This window comes from Poeciliopsis prolifica, unplaced genomic scaffold (assembly GCF_027474105.1).
Source record: "Poeciliopsis prolifica strain line A6 unplaced genomic scaffold, Auburn_PproV2 SCAFFOLD007, whole genome shotgun sequence".
NCBI lineage: Eukaryota > Metazoa > Chordata > Actinopteri > Cyprinodontiformes > Poeciliidae > Poeciliopsis > Poeciliopsis prolifica.
The window spans coordinates 7,931,635-7,949,992 of record NW_026562382.1 but is presented as its reverse complement, the minus strand read 5'-3'; the positions used below and the strand labels follow the sequence as shown (position 1 = coordinate 7,949,992).

Sequence of the window (18,358 nt, the reverse complement as noted above, 5' to 3'; positions counted from 1 at the left end):
GAGCTGCTGGCGGAGATGCAGGGGTAAAATAAATGAAAGCTAAAGGTAGATTAGTGTTTAACCTAAATATAGCTCAGTTAGTTGGTTAGTTAGTTTTAAAATAATCATTTAAAACCTAATTGCAGTAGTTTAAGCCAAATGCAGCTCGTTAGCTTAATATTGGGTTGGCCCCTCCTCTGCCTTTTGGTGGAGGTGTTCGGTCATGTTTTCCAGGACTTTGTGATTTCTTTACCTGTGTTCTTGCTTAAGTCCCATTTAAGGTTCCATTTATTTATTTATTTATTTATTGTTTTCAGTCAGAGTTACTGAGTTGCTCTATTGTAGTTATTCCCTTTTTATTCTGTTCTCTTTTCTTCATGTTTGCTGTCACTCCTGTTTCTGTCCTCCTTTGAGACCTTTTGTCTCTTGGGAGCTCAAAATGTGCTTGTTCAGTTTTCTAGCTTCTTGTGTCTTTCTTCGAAGTTTCTTGTACTTAGTGTTATTTGGTTTTCTCAATCAGCTGCTGCCCCTCTTTTGGGCTCCACCGGTGTCTCGGGAGCCAAATTCAATTCATCCTGCGCGTCTGCTCCAGTCGCAGCAACCTCGCCCAGTACCACACCTTCAGCTCCTGCTCAAGTCTCACGAGCAAAGATGGCATCATCATCCGTATCTCCATCCCAGAGTCTAAGGCTCTGATCGGTGATACCTGCACACTTGTTTTCAGTAGTCCAGTTGGAGACACCTCTGATGTATTCTGAGACTGGATTTGCAGCAGCAGAGTTGTTTGTGGTCTGAGTTGTTTGTGGTCTGATCAGTGAGGCCTCAAACATGTTTTGGTGTAGCAAAGTAACTTCATCCTGCAGCGGGTTCACTTCCTGTCTTTTGCTCATTTGTAACTCCCAAATAAAACACTGGCAATGAATGACAACTCTGGCCTCTTTTTACGGGTCATCTATACTATCTTTTTGACTATGGTCAATCAGAAACCTTTGAGTCATTGTTGATAAAAGAGCAGTGATGAAAAACTTCATAACCTTTGTGTGACCGTTTGGTTGTGGTCTTACTACCAAATCTGGACAGAGTACAGATGGAGCTCGGCAGTGAGGATTTGCCAAAGATTTCACAGTTAGCTAATTTGTCCCCAAGATTACAATTTGATTCTCCTCTACACAGTGCAGCTGATGGGAGATTTTACAGACTCTTCCAACAACTCTACATGGAAGATGTGCATGATATTGAAAAGCAGGTCTATCAACTCCATGCCTCCAGGTATGTGCTATAGGTTCATTTTAAAACTTTATACTCGGTGTTAAATAACACAACTGTTATGGTGTTGGAGAGGGAAAAAAACCAAAACATCATCTGACTGCTTGTCTAAACTGAAAAAAAAAGAACATCCCAAAGGTAAACACTGAAGGAAGACATTAGAAGTCAGTGAAAGTTGACTGATGAGTGTTTGAGTGAAAATCCTCATATTGTCCTCTTTTGTGGGTCATAATCCGGGCATATCTTCCGCTTCCTCTCTTCACAGCTGTCAGAGATGGCACTCCCTCATCAGGAATCACAGTGAGTGTGTGTGTGCGCGTGTGTGTGAAGGCTCCCACAGTAAATCTCTGTGACATCTTAATAACAACGTTATGCCTCTTCGAGCTCGGCGGAACAAATGCGCGAATATCTGCGTCGGCGCATCGGCGAGCAGCTCATGCGCTCAGAAACATGTTTTTTATTTATTTATTTATTTACTTAATTTTGCGGGGAGAATCGCCGACGCCTGCTTTAAAACAACAAGTCAGTTATAATTTGAGTTTCCATTTAAACAAGCAGCCTGTTTGTTTGCGTTGGTGCCCAGATGATGTGCCGCCCAGCGCGCCCCAAATGCCAACCAGGATCCCGCAGAGGAATTTGCCACACATCCCTTCCCGCGCTGCTCACGGTGGCATCACATTGGAGCGTTTTTGTGTGGGTGGGTGGGTGTGTGTGTGTGTGTGTGTCTGTGTGTGTTGTTGAGAGAGAGAGGGAAATGTTACCTCCTCTCCTGACACACACACACCATTGCCTCCCTTCCTCCCTTCCTCCCTCCCGTCATGCTCAAATGGAAACTCCTGCAGTCTGCTGAGCATTTTCCCTGAGTGACAAGATCCCCAGGCTGACAGTTTTGACGGCGAGGTCACGTATAGGGGATCGTCTCGAGCCTGCAGCCTCGGAAACCATGTAGCAATGCTGGATCACTTTCATTTGTGTTCATTCGTGTCTTTTTTTCACGAGGTTTTGGAAACGTAAACGATGGAATCTGCGGAGGCAAGACGTCGCAATGGAGCCCTCTTTCACCGAAGCCCGAGGTTTGGAACTTTAATTTCTTAAAATCATACGTAGCAATTTGGTCATTTTTTTTTTTTAAAAAAAAAACTCTAATTCATCTTCGGGTTTTAAATCAGCGGCTTTACAACGGAGTTGAAGTCGTCCAGCGTGCGTAAAGCGGTGCGTAAAGATTTCTTTCAACCAAAAGAAGAAGAGGAAAAAAAAAAAAAAAAGAAAGCAAACACAGGTTCCGGATGAATCCATTCGAATACAATTAAAATGGATTCATTTCTTTTCTTTTCTTTTCTGGGAGATGTTTTAATTAATCCATACAGTTTGCATTCCTTGAAGTCTCATTCGGCCCCGACGCCGCCGCGCAGACTGCATGTGTGACACATATTCAGGCGAATTTACGACAAATGAGTAGTTGCTTAAAACACACTTTAATATCCTTTGCTTGTGGTGTGCGCCGGATCCAAAGATCCCTTTTGTGGCTGCCTGTAATTGCATTCTAACTCAGATTAAAGAATAAACTTATAAACGGATTACTGACTCAGAAAGAATGCTTCAATTTTGTCCCCTGAATCGGGCCTAAACCTGGTAGTTGCAGCTCTAATCTTTTCTTTATGTTTGATCGGATAATAAATTTCCTCATTCCTATTTTTTTAAATTAACTTTTAAGAAACTTCCTGCGTCCTGGTAGGAAAGCTTGTAAGGGCACATGCCATCAGTTTTACTTTTCTTTTTCAATTTGGATTGTACCGGTAGTTTAAGTTCTTTTTTTTTATTTTCTTCTTCTTTTATTTTTCCTATTTTTGAGACTATGTAAAAGGTTTCTGAACATTGATGAAATTACATTTGAAATATGAAACTTAGCGCGTAGCGTGGCCGCGTAAGAACTAAGCAATGATAGCAAAATCCCCAGCTTGAATTCAAGTTCATAAATGGACATTTACGCACAGATCTATCCAGTCAGGAAATCAGGAGTAATGTTGTCCCAGCGCTACAACGTGGAGATCTAACAAACCAGCATCCCGCCCTTGGATTTAGAAACACATTTTCAGGACACAATACAATGCAGCGATCAAGTCGACACAGTTTCAGCTTTGGCTCCCACCAACAGTTCCATTTCTCTAACTAGTCGTCCCCAGTCATCCATTGTCCACCGTCATTTATTTTTGGTGGGTTGCAATGCAACGGGTGCTTATCTCTAGCAGTCATTATGCAAGAGTCGCCGTACACTCTGGACCGGTCTCACAAAGCAAACATGCGAACTCTATACAGAAAATCCTCAGGCCGAGATGCTGCAAGGTGTCAGTTGTTTAAGTGACACTTTCGCCCATATAATTAGTCCATAATTTACTTTTGAGGTTTCAGCTAGGTCAAGAAAACACTTTTTCTTGAAAAGAAGGCATTTTCTTTTCATGAAATAAAAAAAAAACTTTTCTTACAATAACTACAGTCTCCTTTGTGGTCTAACTGTTTAGTCCCTGCTTTTGCTGTTGGCATCTGAACTATGTTGTGTTTGTGTCCCTCCGGTTTAAATTGTTGCTTTCCTTAAAATCAAATCGAAATCAATTAATACTCCTATGACATAGAGACCATCTTTGGTTGAGTGAGGGGAAGTCTTTCCTTTTCATCTCTTTACTTCCACAAAAATCCAATTGTCTTCATAGAAAATTTGATAACTGGATACTTTATGTGTTGCCAATGAGCCGCTACACAACCGTTTAAATTTTTCCCACTAAGAGGCATTTTTTTATTTTTTGTTGTTGTTGAAAAAAACTATTTGTGTCATGATTATCATGAGAAACAATTGGGTGACATACTCTACGGCACTGTCAATTAAAGAATAGCACATCTGCTTTTGAGGGCATCACTGGAAAGGCTTTTCTGTGCGAGAAGCATTTTAAAATGATCTACTTGAAAAATCAATTCCTAGACCGTTAGTGATTTAGTTTTGCTCCATGTGTTTAAGAGTTGTGCGTTTTCTACCTCCAAAATATGAGACTATTTCTCTTTTATACCCTTCGCAATAAGTCGTTACTTTAACGATGAAGTAGCTGGGTGCAAGCTAAACTTCACACAGGATATAGGCCCATCCCACGCACACACACACTCACACAGGTAGCTCAGGTATTACTTGCGGTTTAGCCTTCAGGACTTTAGAAGACACTCCTCATGACTTCTGTGAACTGTCAAAACATGTCCAGAAAAACGGAAGATAGTTTGAAGACAGACTGTTTGCTCTGCGCACACACTGACCCCCTTCTGCCGTCCCACACCCAAAGTTGGATGTTGGGTAGATCTTCGCTGACACCTGTACAGTGGTGGGCTCTTTTCCAAGCCGAAAACAACAGCGTTTCAGGCAGAGGGTTTGAAAAGCTGGAGGAAATGCCTTACTCCACTGGCTTTTCCTGCAGGAAGAAGCTGGGCTGTGATCTATACTTGGAAAGTGACGACAGGACAGGAGCAGGAACTTCAGACATTTCCCAAACGAGTAGACAACTTCTCTCACGTCGGATCTTTTCATTTTGAATATTTTATTCTGCGTTTTTCTGACTGTCCAATTACTCAGCACATCCGAGGCCATTCTGGCAGTTAGTCATTCCACAGATGTGGATGAGACGTGCTGTGTCTGATTTCACCCTGCTCACATAAACACACACACACACACACACCTGTCTGCCAATATGTATCAATAAAAGCAATTTTAACCCGCCCTGGCATCATGCGGCTGAGTCACATCTGCAATTACAATCATCATCCACAAGCCTAGGTTCAGCTCAAAGTATCAGATGTGCCTCATTTTCCAATCTCCAGCATGTCAGAGCAAACTAAGTGAAGCCTCATAAAAAAGCCCCAAAACGCCCGTGGCAGCACTGACAATTTTTCTTCCTGTAAAGTCAGTCTCAGACGCTCCAACTAAACAGCTGAGCTGACTGCAGAATATGTCGACATAATTAAAAGCTGACTGTATAACAGGTCATTTCTATGATGACAGAGTGAAACCATGAGGACAAACAGAAACTCAAAGGCTTCTCTGTTTATCTGAGCTTGTTTTCTACCACCAGCGCAATGTAAAAATTACCCGCTTCCCCCCACTCCTCCTTGTTTTTGTCATAGCACCACACTGTGGTGCACCTCGGTCTTGCAACTAATCCTTTGTGGTATATTCTTATGTGATTGCAACTCAAGTAACATAATTTAAATGAAACTGAACAACTGAAGCACCAAACATCATTTAAAAATGTCAAGTGCAATTACTGCTTTGTTTCTTGTGCACCAGTTACAAGGTGCATTGTTTATTTCCTAGAGTGACCTGATGAGCTGCTTTGTTTGATTCTCCCACAGAATGTGTTTGTGATGGTGGACGGACTGGGGCCGGTCATGGAGCCTGAGCTGAACTGCAGCTCTGTGTGTGATTCCCCACTTTGCCTCATCCAGGCTGGACTCAGCAGGCAGGAAGGCCAGGACATCCTACGGAGACTATGCATCCTAAACTCGGTAATCTTTCTCTTGACCTACATCTTCTACTGTCTCTCTGTTCTCAATTTATTTACACAGCATATGTATGCACACAATTTGAGTTTTCAGCTTGGTGCTGAGACTGTAGTTGACAACCGTTCAATGTGTTTCAAAGACCCAATGATGATCTGTTTTCCATTTGTGAGGACAATTCTACAGATTTCTATTTAAAACTCTGGATATTTCCAATGGTTGTAGTGGAGATGGATGCTGCCGTTTTCTCATTATAATTTCCAAAGATTTATTGTTGTCACTATGTCTTGACTGATGAATATGAATGCACGCTAGCGTTGCTAAAATTGTCAGTGTTAGTGTGAGGACAATTAAAAGATTGATTCATTTTAAATTTAAAAAAGAAAAAAAATCAGGCATACAAATAAATAACTTTGGGCACTGTATCTTAGATAACTACTTCAGGTGAATTAGTTGTTTGACACTGCCGTATGTTTAAGTGCCAGGCGCATGCATATTTTTACGCACATCATAATCCACTTGACGCACTTGGCACTAATTTTTATTCCCACAACTGACACCCTTTGGGTCCTGTGTTTGTAACTTGACACAACTCAGAATGCCAGATTTCCAGGCTTGTGGCTGTGTTGTAAAGATTTATTGTTACATATTTGTTTTCAGACACTGTTTTATTGTTTTAGATGATTACACATAACTTGGAAATGTCTCCAATTTCTCTAGTTATCATGGCAACTATTCTGCGTGTCAATCAACAATGATAAACAGTGGAACAAACAAAAACTGATAAGAATTTTGGAAATGTTTTAATCGCAATTTCACAGCGTAGCGTAGTATTATGTAAATAGCTACATAATACTGGTATGCATAGAGCCATCAACAACTGGCATCCTGGTAATGATGTGTGAAAAGGCATAAAATAAAGTAATCTTTTATGGTGGCAGTATGATTCTGTAATGGAGATTGCACAAAAATTTATTTGGCATTTTTTAAATCATGTATTTGGAGGGAAAACCAAATAAAATAGGATGCAGTACCAAAACCCAGTTCTCCATGCAAATCTATAAACTAGAAAAGACATGTTTCTTTTCCACTATCACCTTGACTCGGCTCAAATCTACAGTTGGTTCCCATTACAATCGAGGAACAGCTCTAGCGGGTTGTGCACAAATAGTTGGGCTGCCCCAAAGTAAGAAAAGTAGCTTGGCATAATTTGTATGTGACAAAAATGGAGGAAATAGAAGCTATGCTGAACATTCTGCCCAACCTCCTACTGGCCTTAAAAATGTCAGATATGCTGAGTCACTGTTTTGAGTTTTTACAAATGGTGGGTCGGATTATTCTTAGAGTTCAAGGACGCATTGAGCAACAAAAGGGAGGTATAAAAAAAATTTAAATCTCCATAGCTTACTGCTGGAGAACTGCAACAAGACACTGCATTATTAGGTCACGAGACTACATGACAACTGCTTGACTCTGCCTATGCTAAAGATAGGGTCAAACATAGGTTATATTTTATATAAATGCAGTCCTAGTAACTTTATGCCTCACCATATTTCCTTTAAATGCACCGGCTTTGCTTGTTTGAACTATGGTACCAGACAGCTGAAATCGGGAAAGGTAATGGGCATGGACTGCAGCTATGTTTAGAATAGCCTCTGTCCCCAATACCTTTAAGAGAAGAGGGAGGACAGACCAACAGCAGAAGCCGGACGGATGATACTGTAAACAGACTTCTGAAATAAAAGATACAGCAGCAGAAACACTTTGACAAAGAACACAATCAAGTCTTTCTCTCTTCAAAGGACCAAAAACAGCAAGGTGAGCTATATCTTAGAAATCTTTGCATGCTTCATGATGTTAACTTGTACAATTAATTACCTTAAAGTAAGTCAACAGTTTGAACCAAATTTTGTGTGAGCTTTGTTGTGTGAATGCATCATCTAAATGCAGCAAATGTTCTGTTTTAGTTTTTTATTGCACTCTCCATGAAATGCCTCACTGGTATTGCTAGCTGATCCTGGCTAACATAAAAACGACCCTGATAGCATGTGATACAGTGTGATGAAACATAACACTGTGTATTTGTTACTGTTCATGGCTAACGAGGACACAAGTATTTTCATGCCTTGTAAAACAGTGGAAAGCCAAAAATAAAAGAAGCTGAGGCAATGTATTCCATAAAATCCCACCTGTTTTCTTCTTCTTTCTGGATGTGTTCCCAGATATGGCTACAGCCGCCAGCATTCTGTCCAAGGAGCAGCTCCTTTGCCCCATCTGTCTGGATGTGTTTAACCAGCCAGTCTCCACTCCGTGTGGGCACAACTTCTGTCGTGACTGCATCCAGAGATACTGGCAGAGTACCAATCTGCCCCAGTGTCCCATGTGTAAAAACAAGCTGTACAACAGGCCTGACCTCAAAGTCAACACCTTCATATCTGAGGTGGCTGCTCAATTTAAAGACCATGGGGAAATGAAGTACAAAGACGGGCTCAGAAGTATGGACAAGTCAGGCGATAAGGGGGAAGTTGCTTGTGATGTGTGTGTTGGAAAACGGGTGAAAGCTTTTAAAACCTGTCTGGACTGTTTGGCTTCATTTTGCCAGACACATCTGGAGCCCCATCACGTTCTAGGCACCCTCAAGAATCACACCCTAATCAACCCAATTATGAACATGCGAGACAGATTGTGTAAGAAACACGAGAGCCTCCTCAACCTGTTCTGCCACACAGATCAGATGTACTTGTGCCAGGTCTGTGTTGAGGATGACCACAAGGCACATCGTATGGCTTCTATAAAGCATGAAAGCCAAGACAGGAGAGATCAGATCAGAAATATGAACGTGGAAATGCAAGAAGGCATCCACAGTAGGCTACAGAAAACATGTGAGATCGGTCAAGCTGTTGAGTTTAGCAAAAGAAACGCTGAAAAAGAGGTTGAAGAGAGTTTTCTGGTCTTCAACAAACTGCTTCAAGTAGTTAAGACAGTCCAAGCTGAAGTGGCCGAGGCTATCTTAGCAAAGCAGAAGTGTGTTGAAAGCAGGGCTGGTAAGATTACATTGGATCTTGAGCAAGAGATTAATCAGCTGTCAAACAGGACCACTGATTTGGAGCTGCTCTCACAGACAAACGATGATCTCTACCTTCTCCAGAGCTTCCCGGCTTTCTCCAGTGAGCTGCCCATCAAAGACTGGTCTGAGATTAGGGTAGAAAGTGCAGTCTATGTGGGAACGTTGAGAAGGGCACTCAGGAGAGCAGCATCAGAGCTTGAGGAAACCATCAAGGCAGAGGTAAAGAGGCTTTGCAAGATTGAATTTAAGCGAGTAAAAGCCTACGCTGTGGATGTGACGCTGGATCCAGACACAGCTCACCCCAAACTCGTTCTTTCAGAAAACCGGAAGCAGGTCTATCACGGCGATGTGGCTGTGAACCTCCCTGACAATCCAGCAAGATTTTACCCTTGTGTTAGTGTCTTGGGGAAGGAGGGCTTCTGCTACGGGAGGTTCTCCTATGAAGTTCAGGTGAAAGGGAAGACAGAGTGGGACATTGGAGTGGGACTCGAGTCGGTCAATAGAAAAGGAGGGAATCTGCTGAACCCTGAAAGGGGCTACTGGACTCTGGGAATGAGGGAGGATGAGAGTTACTGGGCCCTCAGCAGTCCTCCTGTTAGACTGCCGCTGGTGGAAAAGCCCCAGACAGTCCTGGTGTACGTGGACATGGAAGCGGGGCAGGTTTCATTTTACAACCCGGACTCTCACTCTCATATCTACACGTACACCGGATACACTTTCAGCGGCAGACTTTTCCCCTACTTCAACCCGCGAAGGAATCACAATGGGGTCAACTCAGCACCTCTCCTTATTCTGCCTTTGAATATCTAAATTTTCACTATGTACTATCTTTTATGATGCTTTCAGATGTTTCAGCAAACGTTATTACTGATTAAAGTTAAAGTAATAGTTCCACATCTGTTTTGCAATGCTTGATGCCTTTTTCCCTGCAATAAAATTCTACCTTATAAATTTGTGCTTGGTTTTAATTTTTACATCTGGAATTTGAAGGAGCCTAGACTCTGGAGTACTTGTAGGATTAATTATCTTTTCCGTAGAGATACCCAGAAGGGGCTGGAACTGTATGGGGGAATAAATGTTCATGTCTGTGTGTGTAGTTGGCAGCAGAGGTCCCCAGGCGATCCCTCTCTCCTGCGCTCAGAGCGATTGTCTGGACGATGCTATCGTCTGGCATCCTGTTGGCGTTCTGCTTTCTGGTTTTCACCCTGCGATTCAAAAACAACAGGTAGAGTGAAAAGTGTTTTAATAATTTTGTGGAGGGGTTGATACCATCCACGAAATTATTTGTAGTTAAATTCCAGCATTTAACTACAAATTCATCAAACTACTGTCTACTGGCATGCTAAAGGAGTCTGCTTGTGCTGTTTCATCAGGATAGTGAAGATGTCCAGTCCCAACCTAAATGTTCTGACTCTCTTTGGAAGTGTCCTCACATATATTAGCGGCTTTCTTTTTGCAATCGATGAGCGAGCTCATTCACGAGCTGATGTGTCTATTACTTTGCTTCAGGTAAGTATCGAAATCCTTGTAGCTGCAGTTTTATACTGTTGGAGATCAATTTTAAGGTGATCCTTGTGGTTTTCCCTCCTCCAGGCTCGGATGTGGACGCTTTGCATTGGGAGCACCCTGGTCTTTGGGCCAATTTTGGGAAAGACCTGGAGGCTTTACAGAGTTTTCACTCAGCGAGTTCCCGACAAGAGAGTGGTAGGCAGGCTCTTCTGGTTTCCTTGTGCTCATCTCGTTGACATGCACATTCTTGTCTTCTTCTTTTGTATATCACTGTAGTTTGAATTGAGAACGTACTGTTACAATAACACAAATCTCAAAGTAATTTAATATAGAAATTGACTGTCTTAGTATGTAATCTCAGATGCAAAGTGGTTATAAAAAATGCAGCCTTTTGGCTCTTATCCGCGGTCCTTATTGAAAACACTGCATTCCCATATTCAAAAAGTAAAATCCCAGATTTGTGTGATTTAAACAAAAAAATGTACTGATAATTTACTTCAAATTATTTCCCTTAATATGAAATATATTCTGAACAAATCCATTTAAACAAAATTGTATCCATCCATTCTTAGGCTTTTGCTTGTTAGAGGAGAGAGCCAGAGATTCGTCTCCCCAGCAATACTCTCCAGCTCGTTGTAGTAGATCCCTGGGCATCCCCATGCCAGAAAGCGATATGTAGTCCCTCATATAGTACTGATTCTCCCATGGGCTCTTCTCCCAGGAGGCAGTGCCTAAAACATTGTCAAAGGGAGAAGCTGAGGCAGCATCCTACTCAGATACTTGAACCTCCTCAAATGACTCTCTATCATCCAAGCTGAGTCATGATCTATGATCTTACGACCAGAGTTAGGGGTCAGACACTGGCTGAGCTCTTTGTTCACTGCAAAAGATCAGAGCAGTAGATTTCCCCATGACTGCAGATGAGATCCCAATCCATCCACACCCCTAAACTGATTCTGGGTTTCAAATTTCAGCATCACAAAAAGGGCAATCAAACATACAAATAAACAAAAGGCTGGCATGTTAGAAAAATTTACATTTTGGAAAGTCCAATAGCATCCTGAACAAAGTATGCTGCTCACTTGAAGAGGGATGCCTTTACAGTCTGATGGAAATTTACAAGAAATACTATTACAAAGAAATATTGTCAAATCAAGACGTTGGACGGTAATAAACTTATACCGAGAAGGACTTATGCAACCTGATTCTCACAGCTTCCTTTATATTTATATATATATATATATATATATATATATATATATATATATATATATATATATATATATATATATATATATATATATATATATATATATATATATATATATATATATGAAAAAACATATAAGCTCCTATATAAGGGAAAAAACATATAAGTTTTTTCCCTTACGGGTTTAGTTTTCAGTTGCCCTGTTCAGCATGTATTCCACATAAAAACTCTGCGTCACATAAACCATTTTAACAGACGTTCACATATTTTGTTTCTTTAGTAATTAATGAAGTAGTTTTGAGTAATTCAACCTGACAACAGTAATGCATGGCTGCACATTGCACTGAATAATTTAATGCTGTCAAATTTAGATGGAGTATTTACTAAATTAGCCTATGTGAGTAATTACTCTGAGCTCTTTTTACTGATTTAGGCTTCTCTCCAGATCAAGTTTCGGTGTGTGGATGGTGTAAAGCTGTAAGGTGTAAAGAGTTCATCTTTATCACCGCTTCTCTTTCCGTCTCAGATCATCCGAGACATCCAGCTGATTGGCATGGTAGTTCTACTGATTCTGCTGGAGATTCTGATTCTCACCACCTGGAATCTCACGGACCCAATGAGATGCTCGCGATCTGTCAGAGCTGTTGCCAAGGTGAGAATAATTAGTAAGCTTTGCACTGATTTGTTTGGTAGATTTCTGAAGATGATCATATGTAATATATTACTGAGTCATGATTGAGTCTGAATTTTTTTATTCTTTTACATGCTTTTTTTTGATAAAACAGAGTGCACGAAAGATAGATTTTTTGTGTAGATGTGTCAACTTTGATGTAATATTTGGTTTCTATTCATGTAGGCGACTGAGAGAGACACCTCCTACTCTTTGTCACAGCTGGACTCTTGCTCCTCAGAATACTCAAATATTTGGCTCATCATTATTGCTGTTCAGAAAGTAAGCTTCAAGCAATTTCATTTATGCTTCTACAGTGACAACACCACTGACTCACTACATGTTTTTTGATGGTGACATATTTTATGAAATTTATTTTCCAAAACTGGTTTTTCAGTCTAGAGAAAACAAACCAGCAGAGATTTAGAAATAAAGTGAATATGTCCAAGACCAAAGCTAAGCTGGAAAGGTCGATGTCGCTTCCTCCACAGTCACTGGTATCTCTGGGAATAATGTACATAAATTTGCACATTATGGCATAATCTCCAAATGAAAAGTTTTGCCCCCACTACAGTCCTACTCATTGTTCATAGTGGGAATCTTCCAGATGTTTTATACTTTCTAATTTTCACTCTGACTCTAGCACACTTAGATAAGCAGCTACCTTCCTGACCTGACAAAAGTATAGGGTGTGGTATTTTGCACTGAAAACACGTTTTTAAAGCTCTGAACTAATTATCTTGAAAGTTGCTTAAATCCCTGAGTAAAATTATTTTCCAAAATGTTTCTTTTAGATATGCAGCTTCCGCTGTCGAATTAGCAGCTATTTTGCATCATTATTTTTACAATGAAAAGCTCACCAATGCATAAAACAGGTTCCCAGTGATTGACATACAACAACATAAAAGAACGTCAAAATGACCATGATGGGATTTTGAATTTACCCATTCAATACACAAGAAAATTTTGACCCTAAGTGAATTTCACCAATATGGGATCAATAAAATCTTATGTAAAGAAATTGTGATTCCAGATAGTTCAAATCTAAATCTAAATAAATACTACAAAAATGAAAGTGAACAGAAAAAAAAAAGCATAGCAAAAGAGTAAATTTTGAAAAACAGTAGCATGTGAAAATAATGACTTCTGCTCTTCTTTATCAAGGGTTGCCTCCTCCTTTATGGCACATACCTGGCTGGACTCACCAGCAACGTGAGCCATCCTCCAGTCAACCAGTCTCCCACCATCATTACGGCCGTCACTCTGGTCACCATTTCCTCTGCTGTGGCCTTCCCTGTGTTCTTCTTCCTACACGCCTGGCCCAACCTGGTCTGCAGCACTGCGGCTGGAGCCATCTTCATCTGCACACTGGCCACAAACTGCATGCTGTTTGTGCCACAGGTCAGAGACAAAACCTAACAAATCCCTGACTATAATGACTAAATATTAGCTTAGATTATAATTAGTTTCAACAAAAACATGAGATAAAGCCGTGTTGTCTATAATATTGGTTACACTTTCATTATCTTTTCCTTAAATCCCAAAATATGAGGAGTTTTTTTCTTTTAAGATCTGCCATGAGGAAATCCTTCCCACAAAAAGAAACTGTAACAGACGGACAGATGACAGTGTATGTATAGGAAGGTTTAGGGTAAAACCAATAAACCTGACATGTGCTTGTTGTACTGATGGATGAGGTTTCGGTGTCTGTCAGGAGAAGATGACTCACAAAGAAGTCTTCGTAATGAGCCAAAACTTTGTAGGCTGCCAACAGGTTTACGACTCTGAGAGTCTAACGACGGGTTTATGTTAACATAAAGGAATGCATCTGCAGTGAGAGGGAAGGAAATACTTCAACAATGAGCAGTGGTCTAAAGCACACCTCATAGAGATATTTCTGAAAGGATATAATTCTCATCCGAGAGGTTTATATGTTGCTGGGAATCCGTGTAACATGCATAAAACTCCTAAATATCAAACCTGCCTTATCGCAGCTGACCCAGTGGCGACAGTTTGAGGAGGATCAGAACAACCCGAGTCAGATGGCCAAATATTTCAGCAGCCCCAGTAAGAGTCAGCCATCTGTCTACAGCCAGGATGAGATCTACTTCCTGCTGGGGGAGAACAGCTCAATGAAAAAGCTCTTAACTGAGGTAATGTAATATTTTTTACGCGCAACGTGGTAATATTCTTTATATGTATTTTCATATTTCAGCGCATGTGAGTACCAGTCATCCAAACTGCTATCTTGGTTAAAATGATGAAAATTGTTTGGGATCATTTGCATCTTGTTTATTAGAGTTTGTCAGAGTGTAGGACTGTTCATGGATGAGCAATCCGACAGAAGTGAATGTAACTGTCATTATGTAACCAGTTGGTTTCTAAATGGGTGTCTTTGTCTTTTACTTTGTGGAGCGAGCTATGGCCATATTAGGACAAGAGGATGGCCCCTAGAAAATGAGCCAGAGGAATTAGATGATGCCATTATTTGAAGACAATAATGCAATACTGATGCAATTAAAAGCTGTTGGGGATTTTTGATTAGCTGCTTAATGCAGATGGTTTCTTCAAGCTAAAAAGCTAAGCTCTAGTTAGCTTGTGCACAAGTTCAATCCTCTCTTAATCATCCCGAGTTAAAACTCTTCTAAACTACTTTGTTACATATTGAGAGATGATTTTGTGTGTCAAATAGCATTAATTGAATATTTTAATGAGGCTAAATTTACTATTGTCAGAGTGAACATTATTGTACAGGGTGAAAAACAAATTACTGATCAAAAGTCCAGTAGACTGTGAGATTGTGCATCTTCTACACAGTAGTTTTACAACCTGTACTAACAAAACATGCTATGATTTATGAAAATTGCTGAGAAGGCAGTGACATGGCTCACTTATGGCTCACTGCAAGCATGAAATCAAAGACAGGTGTTAGGATTGTAGTTTCATGAACACCATTATTTACAAATGCCCTGACAGGATCATGAGCCAAACACTAAAATCTGAACAAGTTGTGGAAGGTTTCTTACTCCAGTTAAGTGGTTATATCTAGCATTTTTGTTTTCAAATATTTGAACTTCTGCTTTCTCTTTTCACTTCTTAGAAGAATGCTGCGATTGACAGTCTTCAAGAGCAGGTAAACAACGCCAAGGATAAGCTCCTGAGGCTCATGACAGCAAGTCAGCCCCTCGGGGACCAGGACGTTGATTCCTCGGTTGCTTATTTCAACTCCTCCTCTACCCAGACCACTGAGCTACAGTCTGAAGGAAGTTCCTCTTCCTGTTTATCTCAGAAAGACACAAAAACCAGACTTTTGCCTTCTCCAGCCTCTCATAATCTCACTCTGCCTCCTGATCCCTCAAATGCACTCCGGATACCTTCCATTCAAAACTCAACGGACCGCCATCCTGCTTCCTCCTCCTTTACTGATGACATCCTGAGTGGATGCCGAAAAGATGTCCCCAACTCTGCAACTGGAGAGACAGCTGAATCCACAGTGAGAGAGATTGTCAAGCAACCTCTGTGCCCCACATTTCCAGGAAGGACGGCGGAGGAGGTTGTTCATTTTGTCACCTCTCTTCAAAACCACAGAAGACTGAATCCCTCTCGGGTTGAACAATTTCCCAGTCATGGTGGCCTGCCAACGCAAGTGGGACCAAACCCAAAACTGACTGGTTTTGTCAGCAGCGAGAAGCTGCAAGAGATCATCCAGGAGCTGAGCATGGATGCAGTCACGGAGACGGCGCTTCGATTTCCAGGTCAGGCGTCTAAGACGTCCTCTCAACCGAAACTGAACACGTTGTCCCCTCTGTCCCTCTGCTCCTCTCATTCTCTCTTCCAATACCCCAGCATCTCTCCATACGCGATGAGAAAACGTCGGCCTCCCTTCCAACCGTCCAGGAGAGCTTTGTCCTCTTCCTGCTTCTACACAGGCTCAGATGCTCCCATTTGTGAACTGAAAAGGGACCTTTGTGAACACCAAAATCCCGATGAGACACATTTCCGTGCTGATTGCAGCGTCACTGATTTAGACAAGCCCGTAGAGGAGGAAGAGGGTGATAAAGAGGAAGAAGAGGAAGTGAAAAGCTGTCAAAGACATGCTTCACGGTCTCACAACTGCCCTCTCTGGCGTTGTCCTAGACAGAACTGTTCACCTGAGCACAGTGTGGAAGAAGACGACCGCGGCAAGCAACGCCATCGATGCATCAGAGACTCGAGTGGATACTGGGATTCAGACTCCAGCAGCTCCACAGATGACTGCTTCTACCATCGTCCTTACTGTGATTCCTGCCTGCAGCGGGGCTCCTTCCCGTCCTCAGGCAGCTCCTCGGACTCGTCTGACAGCGAGTACGAGGATTACACCAACCTCTGTCGCCCCCCGCGGCCCGTTGTGTTTAAAGATGACCTCAAACCCACTTTAGTATGACAAAATGTTTACTGCACTTTATGTGTTATTTAATTATTTCCACCACTTGAACTTTGAGTACTGTGAAGAATTATTTGCTTTCTTATACATTTCTTTTGTTTGTCACCAAAAAGTTTCAGATAATTAAACAGATTTAAAATAAACACAACATCCAGTTTTCACATTATAATTTTAGTTATTAAAGAAAACAAACTGATCATACCAATCTTGCCATATCAGAAAGGTTAATTTCTCTCTAAACCTACCTAACACTTCCATAGCTAACCTTTGCAGCAGCAACAGCCATGAGATGGTTGATAAATACTGCCTCCCATTGTGTGTTTTTCATCACTGTGAAGGAATTTATACCACTTTTTTTTGCAGAGTAGTTTTCATCCGCATCATTTTAGGGTTTTCAATCATGAGCAGCCAGTTTAAATCTCTTTGCACCGTCTCAGTAAGATTTACTTTCAGATATTGACTAGACCACTGGGAAACTTTTGAGTTTAGAGTCAGAAATTCTTGCCCAGACATCCTCATTTAGGTACAGAATTGATGTTTTATTGAATTATGGCAAGTCATCCAAGTCCCAAAGCAGCAAAGAAGCATATCATCTAACCATGGTCATGTTTGGCTGTTGCTATGATGTAACTGGGAGCACACCTTCCAAAAGGTTCTGTTCAGCTTAAATTTCTGGAGTCCCAAAGTCTAAGTTGTAAGCCTTTCCAGACATAATAACAGGAACTTTGTTTTTCATCTTTTTTTTTTTTTAAACAGTCTTTAAATTAAGGTATTGTGTTTCTTAATATATCTTGTCAGACTGGTTCTATTTGAATAATTTCATTATTTTACAGGCCTGGGTGTGACTAATGAAACTGAATCATACAATCTGGTTAAACAAAGTTTCTCATGGTTTCACGAAGCAGTAAATTACATCAATGAGGATATATTATTTTGGATACAATATTTATGTATTTATTTATTTTTGCCTTCATCAAAAGCATCATTTGAAAACTCAATTTTGTTGTTGCTTAGGCTCTCTGTGAGTTGAGAAACTTTGTCTGATGATCTGAAACATTTAAGCGTAAAAACAAACAAACAAAAATAGAATGTATCTTTAAGGGAGTAAATATGTATATTCACAGCACAGCATACTGACTCTTAAAGCACCAGATCAATTATTATTGTATTTAAAGATGATGAACTTTTATACGTAGAGATAATGTAGCTCTAATTTCAGTAAGAAATGCTTTTGTTTTTCCATTTTTATATGAAGAAAGCATTATTGTTGAATTCTGTTTTAGTTTTGCTCATAAAAATTTTAGATGTATGAAAATGTTTTGCCTGAAAATGCCGATGTTTTGATAACATTATTAATCACCGATAAGTTATTTTTTTAAACATGACGCTAATACAGAAAACAGTCATTAGAACAAGCATAAAAAAGTGCAAAATTAATGGAATTTTATAGATGGTTACAGATGTACATTCATTTACCTTTTGTGTAAACACTGCATTTCTTTTAATATTTATTTATAAATTTTTAATATAAAAAGAAAAGTGTTTTTTTTATATGCTGACCAATCACAGCAGGCAGAATCACAAAGTGAACTTTTCAGTGGACAGTAATTGTGTGACTGCTGAGGACAAAAAACTTGAAACGTCTTAAAACGAGTTTTTTAATTTCATATTTTTGAAATTAAAAAAATGCACAAATATGAG

The 18,358-nt window shown here is 40.4% G+C and overlaps 2 protein-coding genes across 2 annotated transcripts; both read left to right on the top strand.

The window, feature by feature from the left end:
* Positions 1-2,056: 2,056 nt before the first annotated feature.
* Positions 2,057-18,145, top strand: gpr156 (G protein-coupled receptor 156). Its single transcript, XM_055032228.1, has 10 exons — positions 2,057-2,318; positions 5,632-5,784; positions 9,943-10,070; positions 10,219-10,354; positions 10,439-10,549; positions 12,091-12,216; positions 12,421-12,516; positions 13,399-13,635; positions 14,229-14,387; positions 15,335-18,145. Exons 2-10 carry the CDS (start codon positions 5,644-5,646, stop codon positions 16,655-16,657), a joined length of 2,457 nt encoding a protein of 818 aa, XP_054888203.1. The 5' UTR covers positions 2,057-2,318; positions 5,632-5,643; the 3' UTR covers positions 16,658-18,145.
* Positions 7,457-9,796, top strand: LOC129361404 (E3 ubiquitin-protein ligase TRIM21-like). The gene is made up of 2 exons (XM_055032229.1): positions 7,457-7,596; positions 8,001-9,796. Exon 2 carries the CDS (start codon positions 8,003-8,005, stop codon positions 9,653-9,655), a length of 1,653 nt encoding a protein of 550 aa, XP_054888204.1. The 5' UTR covers positions 7,457-7,596; positions 8,001-8,002; the 3' UTR covers positions 9,656-9,796.
* Positions 18,146-18,358: the final 213 nt, after the last annotated feature.

Excerpts from the sequence above, each read along its gene's own strand:
- gpr156 (XM_055032228.1), top strand. The coding sequence starts at position 5,644 with ATGGTGGACGGACTGGGGCCGGTCATGGAGCCTGAGCTGAACTGCAGC. Across the intron at positions 12,517-13,398 it reads TCATTATTGCTGTTCAGAAA|GGTTGCCTCCTCCTTTATGG; the intron begins GTAAGCTTCAAG and ends TTCTTTATCAAG. Across the intron at positions 13,636-14,228 it reads GCATGCTGTTTGTGCCACAG|CTGACCCAGTGGCGACAGTT; the intron begins GTCAGAGACAAA and ends GCCTTATCGCAG.
- LOC129361404 (XM_055032229.1), top strand. The coding sequence starts at position 8,003 with ATGGCTACAGCCGCCAGCATTCTGTCCAAGGAGCAGCTCCTTTGCCCC.